General features: G+C 42.8%; 1 protein-coding gene and 1 pseudogene across 1 annotated transcript; both read right to left on the bottom strand.

Annotated features, from left to right (window-relative positions):
* Nucleotides 1-43: 43 nt before the first annotated feature.
* LOC121626212 (GTPase IMAP family member 7-like) lies at nucleotides 44-24654 on the bottom strand. The gene is made up of 3 exons (XM_041964551.1): nucleotides 24572-24654; nucleotides 14464-15143; nucleotides 44-1938 (listed from the first exon to the last, which is right to left on the bottom strand). Exons 1-3 carry the CDS (start codon nucleotides 24576-24578, stop codon nucleotides 1426-1428), a joined length of 1200 nt encoding a protein of 399 aa, XP_041820485.1. The 5' UTR covers nucleotides 24579-24654; the 3' UTR covers nucleotides 44-1425.
* Nucleotides 6449-10729, bottom strand: LOC121626214 (annotated as a pseudogene).
* Nucleotides 24655-24876: the final 222 nt, after the last annotated feature.

The raw sequence follows: 24876 nt of genomic DNA, 5'->3' as shown, positions 1-24876 counted from the left end.
TAGAAGTAATGGAGTCCTACATGAACACAAATCTGGACTGGACTTCCTTGGAAAATCCCCTTTATTTGTATTTATCACTGAGTACACCAAATAAAACACACATAAGTACCTATTAGATATTACATTTGAATAGACAAAGTCAGCTCAATGATTAAATACTGTTTAGAGCAACCTTTAATTTAAACTTCATGGTCAGTCCAAAACATAGTTTGGTTCATCTAATCCAGGTTAGGCTCCATGGTTTTCTGCCTCTGCTGCCGTCGTTACTGCCTCCTGTGGTGCGTCTGCTCCCTCAGCTTTAACATAGCTCCTATCACCGGCAGCAGCTACCTCTGCAACTTTGCTTGACATTGCATCTTTTGCATCACCTGTACATTCGATCAAATGCTTCTTTAAACATATTTGCTGATGACTGCCTAATGTGTTCCTCTTGTTTTATTCCTCTGTTCTTCGTCACCATCTTGTTCGTTGGCACCTCCACCTGGATGTGGTTGCTCTTGCAAACAGCAAATTTTGTACAGACATTCGTGCTGCACAGAGGATGAATCTTACGGACTTGGGTGATCCCATCACTTTTGTGTCCAGCACCGCTATGATGTTGAGATTTGTGCTCTTTGTTAAATAGCTTGACAATTATTCATTGAATTAATGAAGACTGAATGCGAGTGACTTTGGCGATTCCCTGACTTTACATGTAGTGCCACCAGCAGGTCAACGTTTTAACCTCTGCTATGAAAAATCTCAACATCTGCTTGATGAAATGTTAAAAAACAAGCAATGAGACATCCCCAGACGATAATGCTACTGCTACATCATCAGTTCAAAATTCAAAATTGTCCAATACCCGCAGAAGTAATGACATCAAACCAATGATATCAGCCTTAAGTGTACTTTGTGTTTTGCTCTGATTATCCAATGCTAACATGTTCTACCATGATGATTAACATTATACGTACTAAACATCTGCATGTTAGCAGTGACATTGCCAGGAAGAGGATGACATTAGCTGTGCAGCCTCACAGAGCAGCTAGCATGGCCCTCTTATTTCACTCTTAACTATAATCTTTGAATAACATTTTTGTACTCCTGTTATGAAATTGTTTTAAATATCCCAAATGCACCGGTCATAAACTGATCACCTCACCAAGCAAAACTTAACTCGCTCAAGGGTTCATTGTAATTCATAAAGAACTGAACTCAGCAGGAGCATCAGAAGCCTGTCAGACTAAATAATGTTGTACATACATTCAGTGATATTTTCTGGTAAGCTTTTACAACAGGAAGCTGTGTGCTGTGTTTTAATGGAGGATAGAAATGAAGATTGTAAGAATAAGATTTCCATGCAATGTGCAGGAAGATAGAACTTTTTACAGACACGTTTTCTCTTCCTTCTTCAAGAGGCTGGGCTCATTACAGGTTTTCATTTTAGTATTTGCCCCAACTATTCAAAACCTCATTTGCTTCACGTAAGACACTCAGGGCTCCATTCTTCACAGCCTCTGCTGCCCTCTTTGCTCCCTCCAATGGTGTGTCTGCTCCCTCAGCTGCATAATATCCTGCAACGCCTCCTATCACCCCTCCCACTGCAGCAGATGCCCCTATAGCTGTGGTTACTGATAATCCAGCAGCTCCTGCTGCCGTTCCTCCTGCTGCTGCTCCTCCTGCTGCCGTTCCTCCTGCTGCTGCTGCTCCTCCTGCTGCTGCTCCTGCAGCTGCTCCTCCTGCTTCTGCTCCAAATGCTGCTGCAGCAGTTGCAGCAGTTCTGGCCAAATCTTGAAAGTCTCTAATAGACCTTAAAGCTGTGACAACCAGGCCAACCATCACTACTACGCCAAAAAAAGCTCCCAACAAAGCACCTGCTCCAAAACCTGCTAATCTGACTGACAGCTTTGTGGATGCATTTTGTTGAGCCTCCTTTTTGATCCTTTCCTCTGACATGTTTCCTGATGACCGTCGAATGCGCTCCTCCTCTTGTTTTCTCATTTCCTCCACTGCTTGGAGCATCTCATTGGTGTAGCAGCCTCCTCTGTTTTTCACCACCATCTCTTCTATTGACTGAAGTATCTTCTCCACCTGGACCTGGTTGCTCCTGTATTTATCCTCAGAGTTTCTATTCCAGTATTTGTTATCAACGACGTGGCACCGGCTGCCACACTTCTTCACCAGGTCACTCATACTCTTATTCTGCTGGACCAGATCCTGGATTGTCTGTCCTTCAGGGAGCTGGTCACCATGAGTGAAGACAACTGTTGCATATTTGAAGGCTCCTTCATTAAAGTATTGGTTTATTTTGTCGATGACAGCCTGCTCCTGTTCTGTGAATTTCTCCACTTTAAGCACAATGAGAAAAGCATGAGGCCCAGGAGCGCACTCTGTGATGCACCTCACTATCTCACGCTTCAGCTCCTCCTCAGATCTGTCTGTGTCAAAGAAACCAGGGGTGTCGATCAACTTGATGCTTCTTCCATTGACAGATTTGGTTTCTGCTTGACATTCACTTGTTCCAGAGTTGAGAGAATGGCTGATCTTGAAGAGTTTCTCCCCAACTATGGTGTTAGCCAGGCTGCTTTTCCCAGTTCCAGTTTTTCCCAGGACGACAATTCTCATTGTGTTTGACTCTGAAAGACAATAATGTCCATTAATTACACTGTACATTTGGCTTTTTGGAGTTTTCATATATATAAAACACGCATATAATCAGAATTGGAATAAAAAATCTCATTAACCAAAAATCACAATGACCACTGAAAGCAGTTAGTCCTTAAAAAGCTGCAGTAGCGTAATAAGGGAATGAAGAACTGCATCAGCACATAAAAAGAGGCCCACGAGCATGTTAATGAACATCTTATGTATCAGACCTCTTCCAACAGAACCAGTCACTGTTTAACAGCATAAGTAACACAGCCACGGTTTGAATACATTTTATTTGGCAGGATGTTGGAAAGCATCCACCCTCAAAGAAGACTCACAAACACTGAATGCATGCATGTGTGTGTGTGTGTGGTAATGTATTACTCCTGCTGTGTTGACATACTTCTGTTTACAGCCACACTGGGGGTACTCGCCTTCCTTATAGGACAAAAATCCCCATAATGCAAATCTTTACATTTTAGGGTGAACACTTGGGTTAAGCTTAATTTAAGGTATGAAAATATGGCTGCATGTGTGTGTGTGTGTGTGTTTAAGATAAGAGAAAACAAAAAGTGAATCACTACATTGTACATTAGCCAGTATAGATTTGATTACAAGAGCTGAATCATTTCAAATGTGATCATTCTAAGGATAACAGCAGTAACCTTTACTCACCGTCCATGCTGTTAGAGGAGATAATGTGTGAAGAGTAAAAATCAGCCGGATCTAGCAGACCACCACCCTGTTGTGTCTTTTCCAGTGCGCTCTGACTCACTGTTCATTCTAGTTTCACTTTCACTTTTACTGCCAATGGCTGGGGGGAGGGGCGTTCTTTACCTCTCTTGATATGTTGTTGTTACATGAGATGTTCTTGAAGCATTGCACAGCTTTGCTCTCATGCTGAAATGCGAAGACATAGAAAAGGGACGACTGAGCTTGTAAGAATGTACAATTCTCCGTTATTCGAGGAAAAGTGTGGACAGCTGCACACTGGGACAACTAAACATGAGGAAACTACAGTACAGTACAGTCATGTTAAAGTCCACTGAAGCAAATATTACATAAGAGACACGATAGAGAGTAGCCCGTTGGATAGCTGGCTAATGGATTTACTGGCCTACAAATTTATGTCCTTTTTATTGGCCACAGTTTGATGATGGGTGCTCAATTCTCATGTCCTGTACTGACAGATGGAAGCTTTTATTTTGAAGGCGGAATGCGGTAGGAAGTACAAAAGACGTATATGACGGTAAACATGTACAAGTGCTTCTTCCAAATGAGGGAAAACGTCACGCTTATGTTTACTTAGCACCTGGTTGAAAAGGGCACAAGGTTTGTCTGTGTTTGTGTCATATGTGTGCAGCTTTGAGTCACATTATAATGCCTAGTCTGAGAAGTTGTTTAGAGTTTATATTGAGTAGGCTCGTATGTGTATGTGGCATGAACGAGGGGACGGCAGGAGAATTTGTATTACTGTTGTCGACAACGCCACCTAGGGTAGGCCTAGGACACTGCACAAGGCAGACACAGGTTCGTTTACCACCTTCAAGTACGGGGCAGAGACAGTACTTTTAAACATTAAAATACAGATTTTATTTAATACAATTCTTTTAAAATTAGGCTTCAATAAATGACCAATATAACATGAATATGATAAATGATGCAAACAACAACAACAAAAAAGAAATCTCAAACCAAAAATACACACAACATGCAAAGAATATAAACACAAAATTCACATTAACAAACCACCAGTTATTTACAGTTAAAATTTACAATATATACATAAATCCTGACTGTTTCTAACACCAAGGGACCTAAAGTTCTTTTTGTGCAGTACCAGTCAAATAAAGAGAAACAGTTTTACCAGAAATCCGGAACCCACGACTGAACTGGGAGGAGGGACATCCAGAATGGACCAACCCCACACTTGCCAGTGCAATCCAGAACACCGCAATCCAGAACACCGCAGGTGGGAGGAGTTGTGCCAGCCGTAGCCGGCGCTTTCAGGAGATGCAGCTTAACCCTGCAAGCAGAAGAAGCACCGGTCTCCAGACCCCCACGGAGGCGTACTCTCAGCCTCCGAATAAACGTGTGTGTTACCACGCACAAGAAACCACCACACTACACAAAGAAGAGAGAGCATTAGACTGGCTGGGCACAGCCCAATGGGTCAAAGAGAGAGACATGCCACTTACCCGAACATCAAATGCCACAAGACCACGCAAACGGCGGCCTTTACGCACAGCGGAGACACTGTAAGAAGGGAGCGCATACATAAGTGCCAAATAGGCGCCGCACAAAACCATGAAAGGAGGCAACGCGTACACACTCACCCACAGAGCAGCGCGAGGTTCCCAACCGCAGCTGTAATTTGTTACAGCTGACCAGGTGACCACACACGCCACCAGTGCACTAAAACAAAGTGGCGTTAAGTGCCAAGTAATCGCAAGGATGGTGCGTAAAAGCAAAACAAAACTCACCCACGGAGAGCGGAGTGCTATTTACGCGGAGTAAATCCAACGCAGCTGGACACACCAAACGCCGCCACAGGCACAACTCCCACGAAAAAGCAGCAAGGATCCACGCACAGGAGAGGCAAAAGAGGATCTGAGCCACTTCAGACCTGGGTTTAAATCCCCTCGGTCCTGCCCCGCAATCAGCGTGAGAGCCAGGTGCGCACACAGGTGCACTCCAAGAAACGGGTGGGGGAGGGCGCACGCTCTCCACACTGCCACATGTAGGCTAGCTAAATTGCTATATTAGCCATGTTACATTGAGATTTGTTGTCATTGCTATTCTTTGGTTGAATCTGGTGATATATGCTTGCTTACATCATAGTACTCTATTGGAGATTGTCAGTAATTGTGAAGAACAGGTAAAAAGGGGTCATTTCATGATTTTACTTAAATAGCACGTTTAATTCATTTTTCAGATTTCAGCTTTAAAGTAAAATGCATTTGAATTGTGGTTAAATATTATTAGAAGATTGTAAGGCTCAAAGGGACAGAAGTAAGACATTTATATTTTGAAATCAGAATGGTAAAGTATTTTTCTGTTGTGTTTATTTACTTCCTAGCTCTTACGGTGTGTTCAGAACAAGTATTGGAGCAACAGTTATAAATAAAGTTGTTGTGAACCATCAGTTGGAGAGTAAGACCATCATTCAACCGGGGATGCTACACTAGCAGCAACACTATGAGGATGGCAAAGTTGGTCATGCTGCACAGAGGATGAATCCCGCTGACTTTGGTGATCCCATCGCTTTTACATCCAGCATCACTGTGATGTTTGTATTTTGCGTTTTTTGTGAAATAACTTGACAAATATCGGATGGGTCGTCATGAAACTTGGTCACGATATCAATGGTGAAGAATGAAAAATAGTGACTTTGGTGATCCCCTGGCTTCATGTCCGGCACCACTGGCAGGTCAAAATTTTCACTTGTCCTGTGAAATATTTCAACATCTGCTTGATGAATTGGCAAAAAGAAATAAAGAAAAAGGAAAAAGAATCCATCTAGACTGAAATATCCGAACAAACATTCTATGGATTTCCATGAAATATTATAAAGTCATTCATGGCTCCCAGACTTTTGTCTCTTTGGTGATTCCGTCTTTTCACATGGTGCCATCATCACAGAAAATGTTCAATTTGTCCAATACTTTAGTGCATGACAACACTCGTGGACCTTCTACCACAGCTCTTTGCAGTGGTCTTTGAGAAATATTTTGGCTTCCTCTGATATGATGTTGTTTTAATCGTCCCAAAGCACCTGTGGTGGAAATCTGTACAATAAAGAACAGTGACAAGGATCTGTCTTTCTGTAAGTTTATTAAAAGCATTTGTAAATGTGCTCAAAGCAAACAGAGATCAGCAGCTGTCTTTTATACTCAGATGTCAGCCTCCCTCCATCTGGTGCTTTCAACACATAACAACAGAATGTAGAACAAAGATTCAAACACATTTTCCATTACACACCATTAATAGATTGATTATGCTACCAGGTGTAAAACATTTGCTCAAATAACATTTTTTCAGGTTTACATTTTTGATTATTCATGTTTCAGAAGCTGACTTAAATGATGCTGCACATACATGAAGCGATGTTTTCTGGTTAGCTTTTACAGAAAAAGGTTGATTATTTATTTGATTTAAACAATTTTTAAGACGTTATGGACTAAATTTAAACCTGTTACATATGAATATACACAATCAGCTCAATGGTAAAATATTATATAGAGAAAAATCGTTGTTTTCAGCAACAGGAAGACGTGACTTTTCCCAGATACTTTCTCTCTACCTCCTCCAAGAGTCATAGCTCATTATAGGTTTTAACTTTACTTTTTGTCCAAAAGATTCAAACAACCAGCCGCTTTTTTGGCCAATTGGGCTTGATGCATAACAGCCTCTGCTGCCCTCTCTGCTGCCTCTAATGGTGTGTTTGCTCCATCAGCTGCATCATATCCTGTAATGCCTCCCATCACCCCTCCCACTGCAGCAGATGCCCCTAAAACTGCGCCAATCGGGGTAACTGCTGCCCCTCCTGCTATTCCTGCTACACCGAAAATTTGTAATGAATTCAAAGCTGCTAAAACTACTCCAGCTGCTGCTTCTACACCAAAAAAAGCTCCGAACAAAGCACCTGTTCCAACACCTGCCAGTTTGATCAATAGCTTCTGAATGGTGCTTCTCTTAGCCTGCTCTGCGACCTCTGTTCCTGACATGTTTCCTGATGACTGTCGAATGCGCTCCTCCTCTTGTTTAACAATCTCCTCCACTTTTCTTAACATGTCATTGGTGTAGCAGCCTCCTCTGTTTTCCACCACCATCTCGTCTATTGACTTAAGTATCTTCTCCACCTGGACCTGGTTGCTCCTGTATTCATCCTCTGAGTTCTGGTTCCAGTATTTGTTATCAACGACGTGGCACCGGCTGCCACACTTCTTCACCAGGTCATGCACACTCTTATTCTGCTGGACCAGATCCTGGATTGTCTGTCCTTCAGGGAGCTGGTCACCACGTGTAAAGACAACTGTTGCATATTTGAAGGCTTCTTCAGAAAAGTATTGGTTTATTTTGTCGATGACAGCCTGCTCCTGCTCGGTGAATTTTGCCACTTCAAGCACAATGAGAAAAGCATGAGGCCCAGGAGCGCACTCTGTGATGCACCTCACTATCTCAGGCTTCAGCTCCTCCTCAGACCTGTCCGGGTCAAAGAAACCAGGGGTGTCGATCAAAGTGATGCTTCTTCCACTGACAGATTTGGTTTTTTTGCTTGGCATTTACTTGTTTCAGCATTGAAACTATGGCCGATCTTGAAGAGTTGCTCTCCAAGTATGGTGTTAGCCAGGCTGCTTTTCCCAGCTCCAGTTTTTCCCAAGAGCACAATTCTCCATGTCTTTGACTCTGAAAGACAATAATGCCCATTAATTACACTGTACATTTGTCTTTTGGTTGTTTTTATACATAAGAAGATGCACATGAGCTTAATAGCACTAAATTAGCTGCATGAGGATAACAAGGCTGTGAAAAATGATACTGGCTAATACATAAAAAGAACGAACATCATGTCTCTTCTAACAGTAACAATTACTGGTCAATGTATAAACTAATCTATTGTGGTAACGAACACTGAGGAACAGCTTTTAAAAGGGATGATCAGGGTTTGGGTTTTTTGGGCACTGATCCGTATCTGAGTCCTTTATTATTTGAAATTTGATACAGAGTCATCCCAATTTACACTGATAAGAAAAAAAAAAAGAAAAGAAAGAGCAAGAACAAGAACAAGAACAAGGATAAGGTCTATTGAAGTCATCTAAGTGTAACACATACTGTATGCACTAAAACTAAAAATGGCTATTAATTCAATTTCTGCATCTTGCAACTTAACATCCAGCGTTCAGTCCTAAGACTAATAACTTTAAGAAATGTACTTACCGTCCATGTTGTTAAAAGTGAAGTAATGGTTTCTGCGGAGGGACAATTAGTCAGATAGGCAAGACTGCCAGTGTGAATGTGAACATGTTTCCTGGATGTTTGCTGAGTTTGAAGACCACTTTCACTTCCGACTTACTCAAAATAGTCTCGCTTTGACAACATACGGGAAGACCTACAGGTTGGACAGGTTGGACTAACCCTAAACCACACCTTAAAAGAATCTTAACAGAAAATGCAGATTGATGTCACAGTTTCAAAAAATATTGCATCAGTTTTGAATGAATATCATCAGTAATCAAACGTGACAGTGGTGTGAACAGACTCAGAGAGGTGAAAAGGAGAAGGGAAACGTCTCCTGTGCAAATGAACAGAGCAGCCTCCACCTTAGGTTGCTTATAGCCGATTGTTAGAAGTAATGGAGTCCTACATGAACACAAATCTGGACTGGACTTCCTTGGAAAATCCCCTTTTTTTGTATTCATCACTGAGTACACCAAATAAAACACAAATAATTACCTATTAGATATTACATTTGAATAGACAAAGTCAGCTCAATGGTTAAATACTGTTTAGAGCAACCTTTAATTTAAACTTCATGGTCAGTAGTTTGGTTCATCTAATCCAGGTTAGGCTCCATGGTTTTCTGCCTCTGCTGCCATCGTTACTGCCTCCTGTGGTGCGTCTGCTCCCTCAGCTTTAACATAGCTCCTATCACCGGCAGCAGCTACCTCTGCAACTTTGCTTGACATTGCATCTTTTGCATCACCTGTACATTCGATCAAATGCTTCTTTAAACATATTTGCTGATGACTGCCTAATGTGTTCCTCTTGTTTTATTCCTCTGTTCTTCGTCACCATCTTGTTCGTTGGCACCTCCACCTGGATGTGGTTGCTCTTGCAACCAGCAAATTTTGTACAGACATTCGTGCTGCACAGAAGATGAATCTTACGGACTTCGGTGATCCCATCACTTTTGTGTCCAGCACCGCTATGATGTTGAGATTTTGTGCTCTTTGTTAAATAGCTTGACAATTATTCATTGAATTAATGAAGACTGAATGCGAGTGACTTTGGTGATTCCCTGACTTTACATGTAGCGCCACCAGCAGGTCAACGTTTTAACCTCTGCTATGAAAAATCTCAACATCTGCTTGATGAAATGTCAAAAAACAAGCATTGAGACATCCCCAGACGATAATGCTACTGCTACATCATCAGTTCAAAATTCAAAATTGTCCAATACCCGCAAAAGTAATGACATCAAACCAATGATATCAGCCTTAAGTGTACTTTGTGTTTTGCACTGATTATCCAATGCTAACATGTTCTACCATGATGATTAACATTATACGTACTAAACATCTGCATGTTAGCAGTGACATTGCCAGAAATAGGATGACATTAGCTGTGCAGCCTCACAGAGCAGCTAGCATGGCCCTCTTATTTCACTCTTAACTATAATCTTTGAATAACATTTTTGTAGTCCTGTTATGAAATTGTTTTAAATATCCCAAATGCACCGGTCATAAACTGATTACCTCACCAAGCAAAACTTAACTCGCTCAAGTAACGTTTTTTCATTGGGTTCATTGTAATTAATAAAGAACTGAACTTGGCAGGAGCATCAGAAGCCTGTCAGACTAAATGATGTTGTACATACATTCAGTGATATTTTCTGGTAAGCTTTTACAACAGGAAGCTGTGTGCTGTGTTTTAATGGAGGATAGAAATGAAGATTGTAAGAATAAGATTTCCATGCAATGTGCAGGAAGATAGAACTTTTTACAGACACGTTTTCTCTTCCTTCTTCAAGAGGCTCGGCTCATTACAGGTTTTCATTTTAGGATTTGCCCCAACTTTTCAAAACCTCATTTGCTCCACGTAAGACACTCAGGGCTCCATTCTTCACAGCCTCTGCTGCCCTCTTTGCTCCCTCCAATGGTGTGTCTGCTCCCTCAGCTGCATAATATCCTGCAACGCCTCCTATCACCCCTCCCACTGCAGCAGATGCCCCTATAGCTGTGGTTACTGATAATCCAGCAGCTCCTGCTGCCGTTCCTCCTGCTGCTGTTCCTCCTGCTGCTGCTCCTCCTGCTGCCGTTCCTCCTGCTGCCGCTGCTCCTGCAGCTGCTCCTCCTGCAGCTGCTCCTCCTGCTCCTCCTGCTGCTGCTCCTGCTGCTGCTCCTCCTGCTGCCGTTCCTCCTGCTGCTGCTGCTCCTCCTGCTGCTGCTCCTCCTGCTGCTGCTCCTGCAGCTGCTCCTCCTGCAGCTGCTCCTGCTGCTCCTCCTGCTGCTCCTCCTGCTGCTGCTCCTGCTGCTGCTGCTCCTCCTGCTTCTGCTCCAAATGCTGCTGCAGCAGTTGCAGCAGTTCTGGCCAAATCTTGAAAGTCTCTAATAGACCTTAAAACTATGACAACCAGGCCAACCATCACTACTACGCCAAAAAAAGCTCCCAACAAAGCACCTGCTCCAAAACCTGCTAATCTGACTGACAGCTTTGTGGATGCATTTTGTTGAGCCTCCTTTTTGATCTCTTCCTCTGACATGTTTCCTGATGACCGTCGAATGCGCTCCTCCTCTTGTTTTCTCATTTCCTCCACTGCTTGGAGCATCTCATTGGTGTAGCAGCCTCCTCTGTTTTCCACCACCATCTCTTCTATTGACTGAAGTATCTTCTCCACCTGGACCTGGTTGCTCCTGTATTCATCCTCAGAGTTTCTATTCCAGTATTTGTTATCAACGACGTGGCACCGGCTGCCACACTTCTTCACCAGGTCACTCATACTCTTATTCTGGTCGACAAAATCCTTGATTGTCTGTCCTTCAGGGAGCTGGTCGCCATGAGTGAATACAAATGTTGCATATTTGAAGGCTTCTTCAGAAAAGTATTGGTTTATTTTGTTGATGACAGCCTGCTCCTGTTCAGTGAATTTGTCCACTTTAAGCACAATGAGAAAAGCATGAGGCCCAGGAGCGCACTCTGTGATGCACCTTAATATCTCAGGCTTCAGCTCCTCCTCAGATCTGTCTGTGTCAAAGAAACCAGGGGTGTCGATCAACTTGATGCTTCTTCCATTGACAGATTTGGTTGCTGCTTGACATTCACTTGTCCCAGAGTTGGGAGAATCGTTTGTGGAGAATAACGTCTCGCCCAGTAAGGTGTTAGCTAGGTTGCTTTTCCCAGCTCCAGTTTTTCCCAGGATGACAATTCTCATTGTGTTTGACTCTGAAAGACAATAATGTCCATTAATTACACTGTACGTTTGGCTTTTTGGAGTTTTCATATATATAAAACACGCATATAATCAGAATTGGAATAAAAAATCTCATTAACCAAAAATCACAATGACCACTGAAAGCAGTTAGTCCTTAAAAAGCTGCAGTAGCGTAATAAGGGAATGAAGAACTGCATCAGCACATAAAAAGAGGCCCACGAGCATGTTAATGAACATCTTATGTATCAGACCTCTTCCAACAGAACCAGTCACTGTTTAACAGTATAAGTAACACAGCCACGGTTTGAATACAGTTTATTTGGCAGGATGTTGGAAAGCATCCACCCTCAAAGAAGACTCACAAACACTGAATGCATGCATGTGTGTGTGTGTGTGGTAATGTATTACTCCTGCTGTGTTGACATACTTCTGTTTACAGCCACACTGGGGGTACTCGCCTTCCTTATAGGACAAAAATCCCCATAATGCAAATCTTTACATTTTAGGGTGAACACTTGGGTTAAGCTTAATTTAAGGTATGAAAATATGGCTGCATGTGTGTGTGTGTGTGTGTTTAAGATAAGAGAAAACAAAAAGTGAATCACTACATTGTACATTAGCCAGTATAGATTTGATTACAAGAGCTGAATCATTTCAAATGTGATCATTCTAAGGATAACAGCAGTAACCTTTACTCACCGTCCATGCTGTTAGAGGAGAAATGTGTGAAGAGTAAAAATCAGCCGGATCTAGCAGACCACCACCCTGTTGTGTCTTTTCCAGTGCGCTCTGACTCACTGTTCATTCTAGTTTCACTTTCACTTTTACTGCCAATGGCTGGGGGGAGGGGCGTTCGTTACCTCTCTTGATATGTTGCTGTTACATGAGATGTTCTTGAAGCATTGCACAGCTTTGCTCTCATGCTGAAATGCGAAGACATAGAAAAGGGACGACTGAGCTAGTAAGAATGTACAATTCTCCGTTATTCGAGGAAAAGTGTGGACAGCTGCACACTGGGACAACTAAACATGAGGAAACTACAGTACAGTACAGTCATGTTAAAGTCCACTGAAGCAAATATTACGTAAGAGACACGATAGAGAGTAGCCTGTTGGATAAGTGGCTAATAGATTAACTGGCCTACAAATTTATGTCCTTTTAATTGGCCACAGTTTGATGATGGGTGCTCGATTCTCATGTCCTGTACTGACAGATGGAAGCTTTTTGGCCGTGCTAGCAGCAACACTATGAGGATGGCAAAGTTGGTCATGCTGCACAGAGGATGAATCCCGCTGACTTTGGTGATCCCATCGCTTTTACATCCAGCATCACTGTTATGTTTGTATTTTGCACTTTTTGTGAAATAACTTGACAAATGTCGGATAGATCGTCATGAAACTTGGTCACGATATCAACGGTGAAGAATGAAAAATAGTGACTTTGGTGATCCCCTGGCTTCATGTCCGGCACCACTGGCAGGTCAAAATTTTCACTTGTCCTGTGAAATATTTCAACATCTGCTTGATGAATTGGCAAAAAGAAATAAAGAAAAAGGAAAAAGAATCCATCTAGACTGAAATATCCGAACAAACATTGTATGGATTTCCATGAAATATTATAAAGTCATTCATGGCTCCCAGACTTTGGTGTCTTTGGTGATTCCCTGTCTTTTCACATGGTGCCATCATCACAGAAAATGTTCAATTTGTCCAATACTTTAGTGCATGACAACATACCTGCAACGCAAACAACATCCCAGCGATAACATCAGTGACATCAGTGAAAGCGGGTCATGAATTAAGAACTGGCTTAGTTCCCCCCACTGGCACTCAGCATTCCTGGGTTCATCCTCCAGGAGTCTTGCATGTTCCTTGAGCCGGTGACCATGTGGACGGCAACATCAGGGAGCCCTAATTTCATCAATTAAAGATACCATCCGTCTAAATGCACCATTCATAAACTGGTTACCTAACCAATTAAAAACATTTTGCTCAAGTCAGATTTTTTCATAGGTCTCAATTTATTTATTGTTCATATTTGCCTTGGTGATGCACTGTAATCCATAACAACAGGGAACAGTGTTCAGTGTTTAAATGACAGACAGTAATACAGCCGACAGAAATAATCTTAAAGATCTGATGCATGAAAGATGTTAAAATGTTTTATGTTAGTTGTTACAGTATGAAGAACATCAATAATCAACACATCAAACCGACACTCTGGTTATCTCATGAAACTGGAACAAGGTTGAAGTTTGAAGCTCAGACAAGAAGTACAACCGATTACATATTATGTATGAAGAAGAACAAAATGATCCGATTTTCATGCAATCCACAGGTAGATATGACTTTGAATGAAAAATTTTCTCCCCCTTCTTCATGAGTCAAGGCTCATTATGGGTTTTTACTTCGTAGTGGTCAGTAGAGAACATCTAAGACAGATTAGGCTTCATCATTGACATCCTCTGCTTCCTGTGTGCCTGCTTCCTCAGCTTTATCGTATCCTGTACCATGTTCTATTGCAGGTGGTGCTGCAGTGAATGCCCCTGTCAACATTATTAATGACAATCCTACACCAAAAAATGCCAACAATGCATTCTTTGCAATATCTGCCAATCTGATCAAAAGCCCCTTAACTACGTTGACCATAGCCTCCTCTTTGATCTCTTCCTCTGACATGTTTCCTGATGACCGTCGAATGCGCTCCTCCTCTTGTTTTCTCATTTCCTCCACTGCTTGGAGCATCTCATTGGTGTAGCAGCCTCCTCTGTTTTCAACCACCACCTCGTCTATTGACTTAAGTAACTTCTCCACCTGGACCTGGTTGCTCCTGTATTCATCCTCAGAGTTTCTATTCCAGTATTTGTTATCAATGACGTGGCACCGGCTGCCACACTTCTTCACCAGGTCACTCGTGAACTTATTCTGCTGGACAAAATCCTCGATTGTCTGTCCTTCAGGGAGCTGGTCGCCATGAGTGAAGACAACTGTTGCATATTTGAAGGCTTCTTCAGAGAAGTATTGGTTTATTTTGTCGATGACAGCCTGCTCCTGCTCAGCGGTGAATTTCTCCACTTTAAGCACAATGAGAAAAGCATGAGGCCCAGGAGCGCACTCTGTGATGCACCTCACTATCTCAGGCTTCAGCTCCTCCTCGGACCTGTCTGAGTGAAAGAAGCCAGGGGTGTCGATCAAAGTGATGCTTCTTCCATTGACAGATTTGGTTTCTGCTTGACAGCCACTTGTTTCAGAGCTGAAACTGTGGCCGATCTTGAAGAGTTGCTCTCCAAGTATGGTGTTAGCCAGGCTGCTTTTCCCAACTCCAGTGAGTCCCATGATGACAACTCTTCTGTTTGATACTGAAAGAGACATATGTCCATGAACGTCTTTTTGCTGTTGCCATATAAAAAGCTTACGCATGAGCTCAATTTTAACAAAAATCCTCATTGGCCAAAAATCACAATGACCAAAGGGAAAGCAGTTAGTCCTTAAAAATAACTGCAATAAGAGAACAACGAATAGTGGCAATAAGTGACACTGAGGATATTTTGTAAGCAGCTTTTAATAGGAATGATTCAGTTTTTGGCCCTGATCCTGATGTTCGTCCTTTAATATTGTGTGTCTCATACACAGTCCAATGCAATGCTTATATTTACCTAAATATTGATTAAATGCGCATCTAACACAGTGAAATAACAGCTGCTTTTATCAAGCTGCTTCGTCCAAATACTGCAGGTCCTGGTTGGAAATTACTAGGCTGATTAACTTGCATTATTGATATTATATGGCTGGATTGTCACGTCTCTTTAGGGTGAACATTACAAGTACACAAGCTTTACTTGTGTACTTGGTGGGAGCACAAATAGTCCGTTTGTGGTGAGCTAATCTCCTCATAAAGATGTTGAAAAGGACCCACCCTCATTCCTGCTAAATTTAACATTCGCCTGCACTGACTCGAATGACAGAATCATCAGTTGAATAATTTCAAGATAAGATAATTAGGGACACGGGGCACGTCCCGAGTCACTTATTACTATCCCGCGCGTTTCTTCTTCTTCTTATTAGGGACTCGGGGCTACGCCCCGAGTCACTTATTGTTATCCCGCGCGTTTCTTCTTCTTATTAGGGACACGGGGCACGCTCCGAGGCACTTATTACTATCCCGCGCGCTTCTTCTTCTTATTAGGGACACGGGGCACGCCCCGAGTCACTTATTACTATCCCGCGCGTTTCTTCTTATTATTAGGGACACGGGGCACGCTCCGAGTCACTGGCTCCTACAGCTATGAAATAGCTGCAGGAGCCAGTGACTCGGGGGCGTTTCTTCTTCTTCTTCTTATTATTATTATTATTTTTCATCTTCCTCCAAGTTTTCGTCCCTTAACTCGCCCCGCAGCTTTGAGAAAACCCTTGCAAATTATATATCAAAACGTGCGGTTTGATCGGGATTCGAGCTACGACCATCTGAAGACCATCAAGTTTCTCACAAAAATGCTCAGAATCTCTCCCTCTACAGTGGGTGATGTCATCACTCAGAGTGAGACAGCCGGTGAGAAATCGCCTGAAATGTGTTTCTAAAATTGCCGTAAAATCCAAACGGTGAATAGGAGACACATAATTTTGGGATCTTTTGTAGACAAACTTGTCCTCTTTCATGTGATGTCCTCGAAAAAGCCGAGAGACTTACTGAATTTAAATAGTGAGGCTTTGTGTGCAGCCAACTCCCTCCTGCTCTCCCATTAAGTCCCATGTTAAAATTCAGAGCTGTTTTGTGAGAAAAGCAGAAATGCCTCCTGTCTTTACATCGCCATAAAACGAAAAGTAGTTGTCTCAGGAATAAAACGAGATGATATTCGGACTCAGGAAGGTCTCGGGAGTCCGGTGATCTATAGAACACTCTGATAGGAGGTACGGTTCTCTCCCGAGGGGGGGTTGTTTAGGAGGTGCGCAAAACCCAAATCTCACTGCATACAATACAAACTCCTGTTCTCTGAGTCGCAGAGTCTTTTTAAGTCGACCATTTTGTCATTTTTCTAAAGAATATCTGGACATAAAACACACGTACATCTGGCCCAGACTTGTCCGCATCTCACAGTGTAATCGGTTTTTTTGATAGCAGCTACGGTTTTGACACAATCGCAAGTTGTTCGGAAGAAACCGACAGCGAAAAAGCCGCTTTTCAGTTAACAGGTGCAACTGTCATTAACTGTCATTTACACACATCCCGGTCAATAAACCACGCACACACATCTGCAGGACAACCAGCCTGAGAATGATTATCTTAACGAGCTCAGTCAAAACAAGGGCATTGTTTGAAAACAATCTCCGTCCAACAAGCAGTTAAACTCAGCTTCAGAAAGCTCTTTGCCAAAGAGGTTGAGACAGTAGTCACACAAATGCACACACAAAAAGGGCAAACCAACAGCTAAAAAGTGATTAAAAACAGCACGTCAAAACTGAACAGGAACAGGTAAAAAGTGGGAGAGGTAGAGAGGTAATTATCAGCAGGTGGGGCAGAAGTTACACAGGCACACACGCACACACACACATTCAGACACATATATACTATACACATCTCCATGTAGGAGCTGGTTGGGCTGCTTGTGTAGTTCAAGCAGACACACACACACAAACAGACGAAGACACACACATACGCAGTCACACACAATGACAGATACATAAACACACACACACAGACAAATGCATAATGAAACCCCACCCCCCCGCCCCCTTTTAACGCCGTTAGCTCTGTTAGCTCTGTTAGCACAGTTAGCTCTGTTAGCGTTAGCGCCGTTAGCTCTATTCGCACCGTTAGCTGCTCGCTCCGTTAGTGTTAGCTCTGTTAGCTCCGTTAGCATTAGCTCCATTCATGTTTATTGATTCAGTTCATTAATTCATGTTAACAGAGACATGAAGCAGAGGAGAGAAGCAGACACAGACAGCTGACAGTCTGTGTAGTTCAAGCAGACACACACACACAAACAGACGAAGACACACACATACGCAGTCACACACAATGACAGATACATAAACACACACACACAGACAAATGCATCATGAAAACCCCATCCCCCCGCCCCCTTGTTAACGCCGTTCGCTCTGCTAGCGTTAGCACCGTTAGCTCTATTAGCGCCGTTGGCTGTTAGCTCCGTTAGTGTTAGCTCTGTTTGCTCCGTTAGCATGAGCTCCATTCATGTTTATTGATTCAGTTCATTAATTCATGTTAACAGAGACATGAAGGAGAGAAGCAGACACAGACAGCTGAGGTGATCAACAGAGATAGACAAGGAGAAAGCCACAGAAACACAGCTGAGACCAGTTCATTAATCAGGGACTGACTACCTCTGATATCTGCTGTTTTCTCAAATTTCAGCCTTTTTCAATTGTCCGCTGCTCGGCCATACTTTCTCCTAGACACTTCCTTCAAACTTTAAAACGTAGATAAATTTGTCGGCTCAAAATGAACCTCGGCACATTTTTGATATCTCTTACGGTTTTCGAGCTATGACCATCGAAGGCCGACGTAAGACGCAAACAACTGCGATAAATTTCCCATAAGAAATGAATGGGGAAATTTCCTCAAATTTCAGCCTTTTTCAATTGTCCGCTGCTCGGCCATACTTTGTCCTAGAGACTTCATTCAAACTTTAAAACGTAGATAATTTTGTCGGCTCGAACACACCCCATGTCCCTTTCAAAATTTCCCAGAGGGAATTTTCTAGTTATTATTTTTCATCTTCCTCCAAGTTTTCGTCCTCAAACTCGTCCCACAGCTTTGAGAAAACCCTCGCAAATTATATATCAAAACGTGCGTATTGTTCGGGATCGGTGTGCTATTACTTTTCTCAAATTTATAAACAGGTAAACAGTGGGAGAGGTGCAGAGGTAATTATCAGCAGGTGGGGCAGAAGTTACACACGCACACAAACACACACGCACACACACGCACACAAACACACACAAACACACACACGCAGTTTTTCGCGTCGTAAGACGCGAAAAACTGCGATAAATTTCCCATAAGAATGAATGGGACGGGCGAAAAAAAAAAGATTGAAATTGGAGTTTTTCAAACGTCTGTAGCACAGGCATACGTTCACTGAGAGACTTCATTTAAACTTTAAAATGTAGACCCAAGTCTGGTCTATTGGTGTGTTCATCCACATTTTGATTGGTCGTATAGTTTTTGATCAGTCACTGTTCAATGACAGTGATCGTTTGGAGGGAAATTTTGAGATTATAATGGGTGTGTATTGCGCGGAATGTTCGCGCTAGAGTGCGTGCTAGAGTGGCACAGAGTCTAAAAACGATTCTAAAATCTTCTCTTTTTCTCGTCGCTACGGCCACAAATTACACTCTACACGCATAATTTTGGGATCAGTTTGTAGGCAAACTTGTCCTCTTTCGTGTGATGTCCTCGAAAAAACCGAGAGACTTACTGAATTTATATAGTGAGGCTTTTTGTGTAGCCAGCTCCCTCCTGCTCTCCCATTAAGTCCCATGTTAAAATTCAGAGCTGTTTTGGGAAAAAAGCAGAAATGCCTCCTGTCTTTACATCGCCATAAAATGAAAAGTTGTTGTCTCAGGAATAAAACGAGATGATATTCGGACTCAGGAAGGTCTCGGGAGTCCGATGATCTATAGTACACTCTGATAGGAGGTACGGTTCTCTCACCAGAGGATTTAGTTCGGGAGGTTCGCCGAACCGATAAATTTCCCATAAGAATGAATGGGACGGGTGAAAAAAAAAAAGATTGAAATTGGAGTTTTTCAAACGTCTGTAGCTCAGGCATACATTCACCGAGAGACTTCATTTAAACTTTAAGACGTAGATAGTTTTGTCGGCTCCAAATGACCCTCGGCACATTTTGATATCTCTTACGGTTTTCGAACTATGACCATCGAAGGCCGACGTAAGACGCGAATAGCTGCGAAGACTTTCCCTTGAGAAATGAATGGGGAAACTTCCTCAAATTTCAGCCTTTTTCAATTGTCCGCAGCTCGGCCATACTTTGTCCTAGAGACTTCATTCAAACTTTAAAACGTAGATAAATTTGTCAGCTCAAAATGAACACCGGCACATTTTTTTGATATCTCTTACGGTTTTCGAGCTATGACCATCTGAAGACCATCAAGTTTGTCACAAAAATGCTCAGAATCTCTCCCTCTACAGTGGGTGATGTCATCACTCAGAGTGAGACAGCCGGTGAGAAATCGCCTGAAATGTGTTTCTAAAATTGCCGTAAAATCCAAACGGTGAATAGGAGACACATAATTTTGGGATCTTTTGTAGACAAACCTGTCCTCTTTCATGTGATGTCCTCGAAAAAGCCGAGAGACTTACTGAATTTAAATAGTGAGGCTTTTTGTGCAGCCACCTCCCTCCAGCTCTCCCATTGACTCCAATGTAAAAATTCAGAGCTGTTTTGTGAGAAAAGCAGAAATGCCTCCTGTCTTTACATCGCCATAAAACGAAAAGTTGTTGTCTCAGGAATAAAACGAGATGATATTCGGACTCAGGAAGGTCTCGGGAGTCCGGTGATCTATAGTACACTCTGATAGGAGGTACGGTTCTCTCCCGAGGGGGGGTTGTTTAGGAGGTGCGCAGAACCCAAATCTCACTGCATACAATACAAACTCCTGTTCTCTGAGTCGCAGAGTCTTTTTAAGTCGCCCATTTTGTCATTTTTCTAAAGAATATCTGGACATAAAACACACGTACATCTGGCCCAGACTTGTCCGCATCTCACAGTGTAATCGGTTTTTTGATAGCAGCTACGGTTTTGACACAATCGCAAGTTGTTCGGAAGAAACCGACAGCGAAAAAACTGCTTTTCAAGGGAAGAGTTTAACAGGTGCAACTGACATTTACACACATCCCGGTCAATAACCCACGCACACACATCTGCAGGACAACAAGCCTGAGAATGATTATCTTAACGAGCTCAGTCAAAACAAGGGCATTGTTTGAAAACAATCTCCGTCCAACAAGCAGTTAAACTCAGCTTCAGAAAGCTCTTTGCCAAAGAGGTTGAGACAGTAGTCACACAAATGCACACACAAAAAGGGCTAACCAACAGCTAAAAAGTGATTAAAAACAGCACGTCAAAACTGAACAGGAACAGGTAAAAAGTGGGAGAGTCAGAGAGGTAATTATCAGCAGGTGGGGCAGAAGTTACACACGCACACACACATTCAGACACACATATACCAGACACATCTCCATGTAGGAGCTGGTTGGGCTGCTTGTGTAGTTCAAGCAGACACACACACACAAACAGATGAAGACACACACATACGCAGTCACACACAACGACAGATACATAAACACAGACACACAGACAAATGCACAATGAAAACCCCATCCCCCCGCCCCCTTGTTAACGCCGTTAGCTGTATTAGCTCTATTAGCGCCGTTAGCTGTTAGCTCCGTTAGCTGTTAGCTCCGTTAGTGTTAGCTGTTAGCTCCGTTAGTATTAGCTCCATTCATGTTTATTGATTCAGTTCATTAATTCATGTTAACAGAGACATGAAGCAGAGGAGAGAAGCAGACACAGACAGCTGAGGTGATCAACAGAGACAGACAAGGAGAAAGCCACAGAAACACAGCTGAGAGCAATTCATTAATCAGGGACTGACTGCCTCTGATATCTGCCGTTTCCTCAAATTGCAGCCTTTTTCAATTGTCCGCTGCTCGGCCATACTTTGTCCTAGAGACTTCATTCAAAGTTTAAAACGTAGATAAATTTGTCGGCTCAAAATGAACCTCGGCACATTTTTGATATCTCTTACGGTTTTCGAGCTATGACCATCGAAGGCCGACGTAAGACGCAAACAACTGCGATAAATTTCCCATAAGAAATGAATGGGGAAATTTCCTCAAATTTCAGCCTTTTTCAATTGTCCGCTGCTTCGCCATAGTTTCTCCTAGACACTTCCTTCAAAGTTTAAAACGTAGATAAATTTGTCGGCTCAAAATGAACCTCGGCACATTTTTGATATCTCTTACGGTTTTCGAGCTATGACCATCGAAGGCCGACGTAAGACGCAAACAACTGCGATAAATTTCCCATAAGAAATGAATGGGGAAATTTCCTCAAATTTCAGCCTTTTTCAATTGTCCGCTGCTTCGCCATAGTTTTCTCCTAGAGACTTCATTCAAACTTTAAAACGTAGATAATTTTGTCGGCTCGAAACGCACCCCGTGTCCCTTTCAAATTTCCCAGGGGGAATTTTCTAGTTAGGGACACGGGGCACGTCCCGAGTCACTTATTACTATCCCGCGCGTTTCTTCTTATTATTAGGGACACGGGGCAACGTCCCGAGTCACTGGCTCCTACAGCTATGAAATAGCTCGGCGTAGCCCCGAGTCACTTATTACTATCCCGCGCGTTTCTTCTTCTTCTTCTTATTAGGGACACGGGGCAACGTCCCGAGTCACTGGCTCCTACAGCTATGAAATAGCTGCAGGAGCCAGTGACTCGGGGCATAGCCCCGAGTCACTTATTACTATCCCGCGCGTTTCTTCTTCTTCTTATTAGGGACACGGGGCACGCTCCGAGGGGCGTAGCCCCGAGTCACTTATTACTATCCCGTGCGTTTCTTTCCCATAAGAAATGAATGGGACGGGCGAAAAAAACAAGATTGAAATTGGAGTTTTTCAAACATCTGTAGCTCAGGCATACATTCACCGAGAGACTTCATTTCAACTTTAAAATGTAGACCCAAGTCTGGTCTATTGGTGTGTTCATCCACATTTTGATTGGTCCTATAGTTTTTGATCAGTCACTGTTCAATGACAGTGATCGTTTGGCGGGAAATTTTGAGATTATAATGGGTGTGTATTGCGCGGAATGTTCGTGCTAGAGTGCGTGCTAGAGTGGCACAGAGTCTAAAAACGATCTGAAAATCTTCTCTTTTTCTCGTCGCTACGGCCACAAATTACACTCTACACGCATAATTTTGGGATCAGTTTGTAGACAAACTTGTCCTCTTTCGTGTGATGTCCTCGAAAAAAGCCGAGAGACTTACTGAATTTAAATAGTGAGACGTTTTGTGCAGCCAGCGCCCTCCTGTTCTCCCATTAAGTCCCATGTTAAAATTCAGAGCTGTTTTGTGAGCAAAGCAGAAATGCCTCCTGTCTTTAGATCCCCATAAAACGAAAAGTTGTTGTGTCAGGAATAAAACGAGGAGATGGTCGGACTCAGGAAGTTCTCGGGAGTCCGATGATCTATAGTACACTCTGATACGAGGTACGGTTCTCTCACCAGAGGATTTAGTTCAGGAGGTTCGCCGAACCCAATCTCACTGCATACAATACAAACTCCTGTTCTCTGAGTCGCAGAGTCTTTTTAAGTCGACCATTTTGTCATTTTTCTAAAGAATATCTGGACATAAAACACACGTACATCTGGCCCAGACTTGTCCGCATCTCACAGTGTAATCGGTTTTTTGATAGCAGCTACGGTTTTGACACAATCGCAAGTTGTTCGGAAGAAACCGACAGCGAAAAAGCCGCTTTTCAGTTAACAGGTGCAACTGTCATTAACTGTCATTTACACACACACCGGTCAATAACCCACGCACACACATCTGCAGGACAACAAGCCTGAGAATGATTATCTTAACGAGCTCAGTCAAAACAAGGGCATTGTTTGAAAACAATCTCCGTCCAACAAGCAGTTAAACTCAGCTTCACAAAGCTCTTTGCCAAAGAGGTTGAGACAGTAGTCACACAAAAGCACACACAAAAAGGGCTAACCAACAGCTAAAAAGTGATTAAAAACAGCACGTCAAAACTGAACAGGAACAGGTAAAAAGTGGGAGAGGTAGAGAGGTAATTATCAGCAGGTGGGGCAGAAGTTACACAGGCACACACACACACACACATTCAGACACACATATACCAGACACATTTCCATGTAGGAGCTGGTTGGGCTGCTTGTGTAGTTCAAGCAGACACACACACACAAACAGACGAAGACACACACATACGCAGTCACACACAATGACAGATACATAAACACACACACACAGACAAATGCAAAATGAAAACCCCACCCCCCCGCCCCCTTGTTAACGCTGCTAGCTCTATTAGCTCTGCAAGCACAGTTAGCTCTGTTAGCGCTAGCGCTGTTAGCTATATTCACACCATTAGCTGTTAGCTCAGTTAGTGTTAGCTCTGTTAGCTCCGTTAGCATGAGCTCCATTCATGTTTATTGATTCAGTTCATTAATTCATGTTAACAGAGACATGAAGGAGAGAAGCAGACACAGACAGCTGAGGTGATCAACAGAGACAGACAAGGAGAAAGCCACAGAAACACAGCTGAGAGCAATTCATTAATCAGGGACTGACGACCTCTGATACCTGCCGTTTTCTCACATTGCAGCCTTTTTCAATTGTCCGCTGCTTCGCCATAGTTTCTCCTAGAGACTTCATTCAAACTTTAAAACGTAGATAATTTTGTCGGCTTCAAATGACCCTCGGCACAGTTTGATATCTCTTACGGTTTTCGAGCTATGACCATCGAAGGCCGACGTAAGACGCAAACAACTGCGATAAATTTCCCCATAAGAAATGAATGGGGAAATTTCCTCAAATTTCAGCCTTTTTCAATTGTCCGCTGCTCGGCCATACTTTGTCCTAGAGAGTTCATTCAAACTTTAAAACGTAGATAATTTTGTGGGCTCCAACACACCCCGTGTCCCTTTCAAAATTTCCCAGGGGGAATTTTCTAGTTTCAAATGTGACCATTCTCGGGATAACAGCAGTAGCCTTCACTCACCGTCCATGTCGTTGGATGAGAAATCAGTGAAGAATGAATACGAGCTGGATCTCGCACACCTCCACCCTGTGTGTCTTTCCCCTCTGCTCTGTCTCAGCTTTCATTCCAGTTTCACTTTCTGTTCAGCGATGCTGGTGGGGGGAGGGGCCTTCACAACCTCTCGTGGTCAAACAAAGAATTGAACTGGACTGCTCTCAGGTGTCCAGACTTGTTGCTGACTACTAGAAGGGATTTTCACGATTAACCAGCTGCTGTGATCTCTGTTAATTTCAGAATAAATCCACCTCTCTTTGTCAAAGCAAACA

This window comes from Chelmon rostratus, chromosome 23 (genome assembly GCF_017976325.1).
Source record: "Chelmon rostratus isolate fCheRos1 chromosome 23, fCheRos1.pri, whole genome shotgun sequence".
Classification (NCBI taxonomy): domain Eukaryota; kingdom Metazoa; phylum Chordata; class Actinopteri; order Chaetodontiformes; family Chaetodontidae; genus Chelmon; species Chelmon rostratus.
This window is presented reverse-complemented; position numbering and strand designations above follow the sequence as displayed.

Coding starts and splice junctions, on each gene's coding strand:
- LOC121626212 (XM_041964551.1), bottom strand. Junction 1,939..14,463: donor TTCGACGGTCATCAGGAAAC/ATGTCAGAGGAA, acceptor TCATCAGGAAAC/ATGTCAGAGGAAAGGATCAA.